General features: G+C 42.1%; 1 protein-coding gene across 3 annotated transcripts; it reads left to right on the forward strand.

Moving 5' to 3' along the window:
• The first annotated feature begins 683 nt into the window (after nucleotides 1-683).
• Nucleotides 684-9758, forward strand: msh4 (mutS homolog 4). Of its 3 annotated transcripts, none has more exons than XM_086183387.1 (20): nucleotides 684-1049; nucleotides 2196-2369; nucleotides 2448-2614; nucleotides 2715-2825; nucleotides 3573-3688; nucleotides 3799-3972; nucleotides 4056-4228; nucleotides 4308-4375; nucleotides 4655-4729; nucleotides 4836-4900; nucleotides 4974-5143; nucleotides 5227-5363; nucleotides 5651-5754; nucleotides 6363-6487; nucleotides 7921-8121; nucleotides 8207-8325; nucleotides 8409-8537; nucleotides 8756-8930; nucleotides 9010-9098; nucleotides 9353-9758. In XM_086183387.1, the coding sequence occupies exons 1-20, from the start codon at nucleotides 854-856 to the stop codon at nucleotides 9548-9550; spliced, it is 2766 nt and encodes a 921-aa protein (XP_086039513.1). In that variant the 5' UTR covers nucleotides 684-853; the 3' UTR covers nucleotides 9551-9758. The 3 variants fall into 3 exon arrangements, 2 of the variants coding, with proteins under 2 accessions (XP_086039513.1, XP_086039515.1); XM_086183389.1 differs by having other exon boundaries at nucleotides 2451-2614; XR_015109892.1 differs by lacking the exon at nucleotides 9353-9758 and having other exon boundaries at nucleotides 8409-8514; nucleotides 9010-9097.
• Nucleotides 9759-10054: the final 296 nt, after the last annotated feature.

A 10054-nucleotide genomic window follows, 5' to 3' on the forward strand; every position in this document is an offset into this window, starting at 1 on the left:
ATTCTTCCTTTTACAACATTTGATGCCACAAGACCTTTCAGTTTAATGATGACTCTTTATCAGCAGAGACTGAGTATCCATGTCAACACTTGAAATGAGTCAGACAATGCCACTGCCAAGTTAACCACTTTCACTTTAGGACTCACACTATCATTTAAGTAAATTTCAAAAGTCACAGTCATGAAAGTTACATCTCTCCGCCTCAAGAGGGCATCAAAATGTTATTATTCTTCACTTTGTGCATGCGAGTAAAATAAAAAAGTTCTGAATGTTAAGAACCACATGACGGAGCAATTACAAGGTTAAGAGTGTGGTTTTATTGATTTCACAGGTATGTATTATTTTAGTTATAATAAGTCATGTGTATTCTATTTATTCCAATCCTCATCCAATCATTAAATTTGTGATTTTTTTGCTTTGAAAAATCTGTTTAATCTAAAGTGAATTTATTAAATCCCTATCACAATTTTTTTTAATTGCTATTGCTGAAAATTTGTATCTTGGTTTTTTTTTTCAAATTCTATATAAAGTATCACTTATTTTGTGGCATTTCTTTATAATAGTAGTAATACAATTACTTTATCGCTCAAACCATCAACAAACCAATCTGTTTAACCCCTCACTTGTTGATCAACCCGACAGATAAGAGCAACACAGACATGCGCAGAAGTAGGTTAGCTAAAATTAGCTAATTGTTGTGTTAGCTAGTTGGATTTTTTTCTACAGAAATCTTCTTTGTGTGTGTTGTTAGCATATTAACTGAATATTTGAAAACTATCTTAATTTTATTTTTCAGCTGTACCAGAAAAGTGAGAAATAAACATTTCTTAACGAGCTTTCTTCAGGTTTTGAGATGTTGCGCAGTAGCACAGAGGAGATAACGACAGATAGCTCGGAGGGCGGAGGGACAACGCCGGTGGACAGAGGCGCAGTAACCGAAACTACTTCGTACATTCCCGCGTCAGCTTCCTCAGGTTCATCCCATCTAAGTTTAGATGGAGGCAGCAGAAGATCCAGCCATGGTCCAGCACTTCCCCGTACTGCTACAGGTGACAATTTAATGTGGATAGCCTAGGTAGTTTATGCTAACATGCCAGATTAATTATGTTGTAGAAAGAGGTTGAGCCACATCCAATGATGAGACAGTAAAAGACTGACAGTTTATTTAGATATATTTTTCTCAAATCTTATTTAGTCATGAAGCAGTAGATTAGAAGACGAAGTAAACAGTTCTTTTACTAGTAAAAGTAGCAAAGCCCAGATAGATTGTACTCTAGCACTCTAAAAGTTACGTTTCCATTCAAAATTTTACTTGGAGTAGAGAACATATTTGATATTGAGTTTCCAAAGTATCAAAAATAAAAGTACACATTCCGAATAATATTTGAAAATGACTTTAACTTTGAGTGTCTCATCTTCATCACATATTGTCTTGTTTCTTAAACAAAATCCATCCATCCATTGTCTTTCACTTATTCCTATTAAGGGTCGCGGGGGGTGGGGGGGCTGGAGCCTATCCCAGCAGCTATGGGCGAGAGGCGGGGTTCACCATGGACAGGTCGCCAGTCCATCGCAGGGCCAACATACAGAGACGAACAACTATTCACACTCACATTCACACCTACGGTCAATTTAGAGTATCAATCAGCCTCGTCCCCTCTTGATGTCTTTGGACTGTGGGAGGAAGCCAGAGAGAACCCACGCAGGCACGGGGAGAACATGGAGACTCACACAGGAAGATCCTGTGCTGGAGCCTGGAACCTTCTTGCTGTGAGGCAACAGTGCTAACCCCTGCACCAGTGTGCAGCCCTTAATACCTCATATTTATCTTCACATACTATTTATGTTAAATTCTCCTTGTTCTTGCTGCTGTAACGATGTAAATTTCCCCACTGTGGGACGATTAAAGGTTGATCTTATCTTATCTTATCTTATCTTAAACAAAATATTTTTCTTGAAAATAACTAGTAACTGAGGGGTTCATATAAATATAGCATCATAAAAGTACAGAATCCCCTAAAATGCAAATACTTCAGTAAAGTACAGATACTTTGACATTGTACTTTGACAGGACTTGAGTAAATCTACTGTTGCACCACTGTCTTTAAGTGTTTTGTTTTGGTAGTGGATTGAACAATGGACAGAGTTACTGGATTATAACACACATCCTCTCTTCCTATTTTGGTTTGGCAAAGGTCAGCTCCACTCCAGCTTCAGGTTTGGTGCTACAAATCCATCACTCCTGGTCTCTACATCTGACAGCTCCTCCCTCCGCAACCGTGGAGGGACACCTCGACACAGAAGGACCCCGGGATCTGTAGGGGCCGCAGGCCTACGCTCTGCACAGACACCACTGACTGATCACACTGGTACCACCCAGGATGATGCTTCCAGTAAGGTGGTAAAATTGCTAAGGCCAATGTCTGAATATGTTTCATCTGCTCCAGCAGCTACAAGTTGCTCCTCTGTAACCTCAACATCTGGTGCATCTGTGATTGTGGCTGTGGTGGAGGGACGTGGTTTGGCCAGGGGAGAGATTGGCATGGCCAGTCTCAACTTGAAATGTCCAGAGCTCGTTCTATCTCAGTTTGCAGACACTGGAACATATGCCAAGGTGACTAAATACTGCACTCGAGATACAATATCTTCTTCACTCAGTCAGGTCTCTGTAGCTGAGGGAGCTCACATCTCTGTTATGGCATGCATTTCTTAAGGTTATAACCAAAGTTCACATCTTGATGCCAATGGAAATACTGATGCCAGACACTGCCAGCGACACAGGGAAAGGGACCAAGCTGTTCAGAATCATTACAGAGAACTTCCAGGTATCGTTGTAAACGCTTGCTGTTAAAGGAACACACCAACATTTTGGGACATGCTCTTGTATACCAGCCATCCCAGAGCCAAACAAGAAGACAGATACCCTTCCCTCCTCTGTGTGTCCAGTAGAGAGCTAAGACCCAAAGGTACCAGCTTACCTTACCTTACCTTAGCGTAGCGCAGTGAATGGTTGTTTATGGGCAGGTTAGCATACTTCTAGTAAAAGTAATCATATATACTTTTTCTCCAAAATGCATTATTACGACTTGGGTTGTAGATAGAATTTACAATGAAATGGCTATGTAGAATTGCCAGACAATTTATTTCAGGTTTTGACACATAGCTGGAACTGCTTTTCGTACTGGACGCAGTGATTTGCTGCAGCACCTTAAAACTTTGACCAACAAAGCAAAACATTTGCTGACAAGTAGAGGAGCTGCTGCTGCTACTTACAATGGACAACGTTATAACGGAGGATGAGGATGATTTCTTCTGGACAAATTAAGATTCAGAAACTTATACATTTGAAGCAGGATACACAGTTACCATTCACTACCATTCATTGCACCAAGCTAATATACTGTCTCCTTGGTTTTTGGGAGGAAGTCAACTAAGCATGCTTTCTTAAAAGCTTGCATGTTCCTGTAAGAGTAAAACAGACATTTTAAAGCATAACATTTCTCCATCTACTACTGATGTATATTTAGAGTGTTAGCTGATGAACCGATGAGTTTTTGTGTTTCATTTATCAGGGTGTGGCTTTCACTGCAATCCAAAGGAAGTATTTCAATGAGAGGAAAGGACTGGAGTACATTCAGCAGCTGTGTGCTCCAGAATTTGGCACTGTCCTCATGGAAGTGCAAACTAAGTATGCCACTGAGTACAATAATGTATAGAAACAGACATACTGTATATTCATATATCTATATACCTGTCCCTATTGTGTCTTAACTACCAAATGTCATGATTTTTTTAAAGATATTATTGCCTAGCAGCTGCAGCAGCTTTGCTGAAATACTTGGAGTTCATTCAGACCTCAGTCTATGCTGCCAAGTCTCTCAAAGTGAGCTTTAAAGGGAGTGAACTGACAGCCATGATCGACTCAGGGTCTGCTTGTAACATGGAGCTGGTGGTTAATAACAGAGACCACAGGTAAGCAAAGATTGTGAACGCATGATCTCACCTTGAAGTGTTTGCATCAGCAGACGTTTGCCTTTCTTTATTTGTGTGCACAGGAGCAACCATACTCTTTTAGGGGTACTCAACCACACAAAAACTCCCGGTGGTGCTAGAAGGTTGCGCTCCAATATTCTTGAGCCGCTGGTTGATGTGGATACCATCAACATACGCTTAGATGCAGTACAGGAGATGCTGCAAGACGAGGAGCTCTTCTTTGGCTTGAAGAATGGTCAGGAACAAACTGAATGTTGTGCATACTGATGATCAGCGTGTGACTGAGTTTTTAATATTTGTTCTTTGCCCTTAAGCCATAGGTCATTTCCTTGACATTGACCAGCTGCTGTCTGTTCTCATCCAAGTTCCAAAGCAGGAAACAGTATGTGAAGTACTTCTTTTCCCCATTTAATTTATTCTATACAGGAAAACGTTGGACAGGAACAGTAAAATGGTGCAGTTAAACTGACCTGACAGCAGCTTCCTGTTCTACTGCACATAGAGGACGACTTCTACGGCAGAATAAAAATAATAATCACACACTACTTATGATTGCATTCAGTTACCTAACTGTAATAGGAATTCTCACTTTTAACTGAATAGGAATTCTACATGCATTTTTCAGTATTCTTCCTCTCTCTCTCTTTTTTTTTTTTTTTAGGTTCAGGTTGCAGAAGCAAAGATTACACACGTCATTCAGCTGAAACACACGTTGGATCTGGTGCCGCAGTTGAGGGTGTGTGTCCGTTGGTGTTTAACGTCAAATCAGTGTACAGTTATAAACAAACCCTTGCACTGTCATTATCTGCTTATAATGTGAATGCCTTATGCCGTGTAAACAGGCAGTGTTGAAGAACTGCAAAACAGCTCTCCTGAAGGCGTACAGCACGTCACTGGAGGACAGCAGGTACCAGTCTCGTACCAAACAAATGATCTTTTTCTTCTACGGCCCTGCTTTAATTGTTTGTGTGTACCATCAGATTTGACCTGATCCTAACGCAGATCCACACAGTGATTAACGATGACACCACCTACCTGAAGGGGAGCCTCAACTTGCGCACCCAGAAGTGCTACGCTGTGCGTCCCAATATCAACGAGTTCCTAGATATTGCCCGGCGAGCTTATACTGAGATAGTGGATGACATTGCAGGTGTTTATTCTGGCGACATATCTTTGGTTTGTAAGTGGAATATTCCTAGACTGAGACTCACTAAAGGATTCATGCTTGTACAGGGCTGGTGAACCAGATGGGGGAGAAATACGGCTTCCCGATGCGAACCAGCTTCAGTACAGCTCGTGGTTTCTTCATCCAGATGAAGCTGGGAGGGCTGGTCTTACATGAGGGGAAACTTCCTCCGGAGTTCATCAAGGTGTTGTCCACAAGACAGTAATATTGACAACACTGTGGACTTCTGGCATTATTGACTGACGCTGTTTAATTTTTTTTGTTTGTTTATTAATCAGAGGGGATTCTCTCACTGTGAAATTCTAGGTCAGTATCGAAGTTTAAAATAATTGGCTGGTGCCGATACTAACATCTGTTGATTTTTTTGCCAAACCTGATCTTCTTTGTTTGTTTGTATATGTCAGCTTTGTTTATCTTTACTTCCCCCTCTGTGCCAAGGTAACAGAAAAAAAACATCTGTGTCTCACTCAGGTGTCCAAGAACAAGGACAACTGCAGCTTCACGACTACAGACCTGATGAAGATGAATGACCGCTGCGATGAGGCCTTGAGGGAGATCTTCCACATGTCCTACGTGTGAGGGGATCATGATCTTGTGACTGAAAACAAGCACACTCATGTATTGTATACAACATGTTACTTGTATAATTTTAAAAGAAGGATTGCTTTGTACTGTGACTGTCCTTGTCTAAAGAATTTCTCAGTTGAGGAGTGTCAGAATTGCTGTGTCTAACTGATTAGTCACTTGAATCTGTCATATGTTTTTTCTGATATTTTCCACAACACAAACGAATGTGATAACGCTGAGGAGTTTCTTCTGATACATATTTAAAATCTGTATTAATATCATCCATCTATCCCAGCTGACATTGGGGGAGAGGCGAGTTCGCCAGTTTGTCGCAGGGCCATCAGGAGCAGTTTGGGGTTCAGTATCTTGCTTAAGGATACTTAGACATGGTCACCAGGGGAAGTGAGGATTGAACCAGCGACGCTTCAGTTGCTAGATGGCCACGCTTCTTCTTCCAAGCCGCCCCCTGTATTCATATTATTTCAATAATATTCAAACTCAGATGGATTCACTTAATTTAATGATTTCTCCACTAGAGTGTGCTGTTTGTCTGAGAATGGTGACAATAATGATAATCACCTGTAGCTCTCTCAGCATCTAACCTGTGTCCATACAGGGTGATATGTCAACTCCTCAGCACCATCCACGAGCACATCCACTGCCTCTACAAGCTGTCAGATGCTGTATCCATGCTGGACATGTTGCTGTCGCTGGCAAACACGTGTACCATCTCCGACTATGGTTAGTTTGAATCACTGCTGATTTTTGTCAGACTGTCAACCTTGAATAAATCTGATCTGTGAGAGTGTTGTTTGCACATAAGGGAGTACCCAGCCAGTGTCAGACATGACAGCCAGAGAGTGCTCTCCTTTATCTGGCAGTTACGCTGGCCTCTCTCTTTTTGTGTGGGTTGCGGGCATCACCAGCCACGTGGGTGGTGAGTGTTGGCCCTCAGCTGTCTAAAAACATCTATCTGTAGACACGTGCTGACTGCCTGCCCCCTGCTTTCCCAGCCAGCTTGTACTCAGATTACCCTCGTTACATAAGCGTGCACTGGTGTGCTGTATTTACCAAGACAAATCTTCTCACCAGAGGAGCTTGCTGACTGTCACCACTGCCCACAACTCTCTGAGAATTCTACCTTTATCATAGGTGACACACTCGCTTTACCACCCAACTATCAGTTGCATAAGAATGTACTTCAACCAGTGCAGCTCATAAAGAAATATAACACATGTAGTATTTGGCTTTGACTGAGTCACTGTTAACTGGCCATAAAGACTTAAAACACACTTCCACAACCACATAGTTCCAGAGGCTATTTAGAAGGAGACAAACCACCCTTAGAATACCTGAACAGAGGAATATGCAGCCCAAAGATTGCAGTTCAACGCATATCCCTCTCTTCCACCCAGACAAAAAAAAAATGTCCCCTGAAGCATGTGACTAAGATCAGTAGACTAAAACTACAGGGAACACCTCTTTTTGTTGCAATTTATCGTCTCCTTTAGTTGTTATGAAATTTTTTGGTTGGTTTATTTTTCATCCACTTTCTGCTGCATTGAATGTTTTCTTTTTTTCTACAGCCTCAATGTCATGTGACTCCAAATCAGTACCAGATATAAGTACTGGACTGGAAATGTAATACATTCCTCTGTTTATTGCCTTTTATTTCATCCTATATTATATATAAATATTTTAGATCAAAATGCCACGGGTTGTTGTGTTCTTTATACTGCAAATTGGCATTTTCTTTTCCCATTGGCTTTCATGTCATATGACCTAGGGACTATGGATCAGTACCAGATATTAATACTGCACTGGAAATGTAGAACTGCAACGCATTGATTCTCTGTCTCTCTCCATCTCTCCCTCTCTCTCTCACACACACAGACACACACACTTTCAATTATTATTAGTATCTGTGATCAGACTCATAGTATCACATGTACATGTGACAGTGCACACACAACTGTGTTCATGAGTGAAACATGCACTCACATCATGGAGTATTTCTGCTCTGCACGCACAAATGCGTTCCTTGGCCCTGGTCAGTGACTGACTACAATGCTGACGCAGTCTTTGCGCATCAGCTAACATGTAGTTGAGTAGTGGGGGGCAGTTCTAAACTAAAATGATGCCATCCTGATTGTCGTTTGTCTTGTGTATGTCAGTGCGTCCAGAGTTCACAGACACGCTGGCCATCAAGCAGGGTCGTCACCCCATCCTGGAGCGAATGACTGGACAGCAGCTCGTATCCAACAATAGCTACATCTCCGAGGGCAGCAACTTCATCATCATCACTGGGCCCAACATGAGTGGGAAATCCACATACCTCAAACAGGTGGCGCTGTGTCAGATCATGGCCCAGATAGGTCAGCAGCAAACTCCTCTGCAAATTGGAAACATGAAGCTACACGCACACCGCTGTGCATTGATAATCCCCATCCTCCACTCCAGGCTCTTTTGTTCCTGCTGAGTACGCTTCTTTTCGTGTTGCTGATCAGATTTTCACCAGAATCGGTGTTGATGATGATTTGGAAACTAACACCTCAACTTTTATGATGGAAATGAAGGAGGTATGTTCTGTGCCCATTATATGGCTACTTACATTCTAGTTGAATCATTACCTCATCATTGCCTCTATATTCCCTCCCCAAAGATCTCTTACATCATCCACAACGTAAGTGACAGGTCTTTAATCATCATAGACGAGCTGGGGCGTGGCACTAGTGCTGAGGAGGGCATCGGCATCTGTCACTCCGTTTGTGAGTTCCTCCTTAGCCTCAAGGTACTGTCAGCACAATTAAGTCCTGCAGTGTCCGTCCTTTGTCCAAGACAGTAATAAAACCATGTTGGTTAGATTCCTACTGATGTATAAATACGATAATTGATACTATCATTCTGATAGACATCAACAGTCAAAGCCAAGTGAAACGAAACATAGGAGCAGTGTACGCCCTTAAGTGTGAACAATCATTAAGGTGTGTGCTATCTCTGTGTTCGAAGGCATTCACGCTGTTTGCCACGCACTTTCTCGAACTGTGCCAACTTGAATCTCTTTATCCCAACGTGGAGAACCAGCACATGGAGGTTCAGCACACACGCAGTGGTGAAACCGGTGCTGAGGGTGTGGTGTATACACACTCGCTGAGCCGGGGATGCTCTGAAGAAAGACACTATGGTACAGAAGAGTCTGTGAAACCTAAATCTGTTGATAAGAATATGTCAAATCATCACAGTAGTTATTTTTACTCTTGTAGGTCTTAGAGCTGCAGAAATGACCTCCCTACCTTCAGGCATAGTCCAAGAGGCAAAGATGATTGCCTCCAAAGTCAGCCAGCAGCTATCGGTATGCTTCTTAGAGATCTTATTTGGACTCATTTTGTTCCACTCTGTTTGATTAACAAATCTGTTCTACATACATGTGAAATACATTTTCACGTGGGATTTTACAGCATGAAAAATATTGCTAAAGTAGAGCATACCTTCAATCTTCCCCAGAAAAAAGCTCTGGATACATAACGTTTTCTGAATCCTAACCATTGTTTATCTGAGTGCAGGATATAGAAACATTACTAAAGGAGTTTTATGTGTGTTCTCCAGGCTAAACATCAGAGTGATCCTGAAACCGAGAGGCAGAGAGCTGTATACCGTTTGGCCACCCGCTTACTGCAGACTGCCAGGAACTCAAGACTGGACCCAGAGAGCCTGCGCATGTATCTGAAGGGTCTGAGGAAGCAATACGAGGCAGAGCTGCAGGCTGCGGGGCCGTTAGCATCCAAAGACACAGTGGAAGAATGAGTGACTCAGCCCTTTAGCCGGGTGGGGCAATTATACTAATGTATGAAGGTTATTAGTAGACATTTTGTAAATCTAAATTGGCTTGTTTCCCAATGCATTTCCTCTAGCGAGCCCCTCACGGCCATGCCTATACTTTTAAACGTAAAACTAGAGTGTTAACGTACAGATGGGACAAATTAGAGAAAACATCAGAATAAATGCAAGTGTTTCTGTACTGAGCAGCAGCTGAGTGGACAGTTTGATGGGTATGGATGATGGTAGTCAAAGACCAGATCTCTGTATACCTGAATGTCCAGATTTTGGAACATTGTGTTTCAACCCACAATCATGAAAGTATCAGCATATTTTGAGGGAATGCTGTGTACACCTACCAGAGGAGACGCATTAGGGGTGGAAAACATGTTTAAAAGATAAGCCAACTTTCTGTCTTTTCCTCTGCGCCCATCTGTAATAGAAGTCGATCTTGGCACAAACGTTGCACCGGGGCCAGAACTTTGACGTTTC

The sequence above is a fragment of the Aulostomus chinensis genome, chromosome 17, assembly GCF_037954235.1.
Source record: "Aulostomus chinensis isolate RoL2024-O1b breed Wild chromosome 17, RoL_Achi_v1.0, whole genome shotgun sequence".
Lineage (NCBI taxonomy): Eukaryota > Metazoa > Chordata > Actinopteri > Syngnathiformes > Aulostomidae > Aulostomus > Aulostomus chinensis.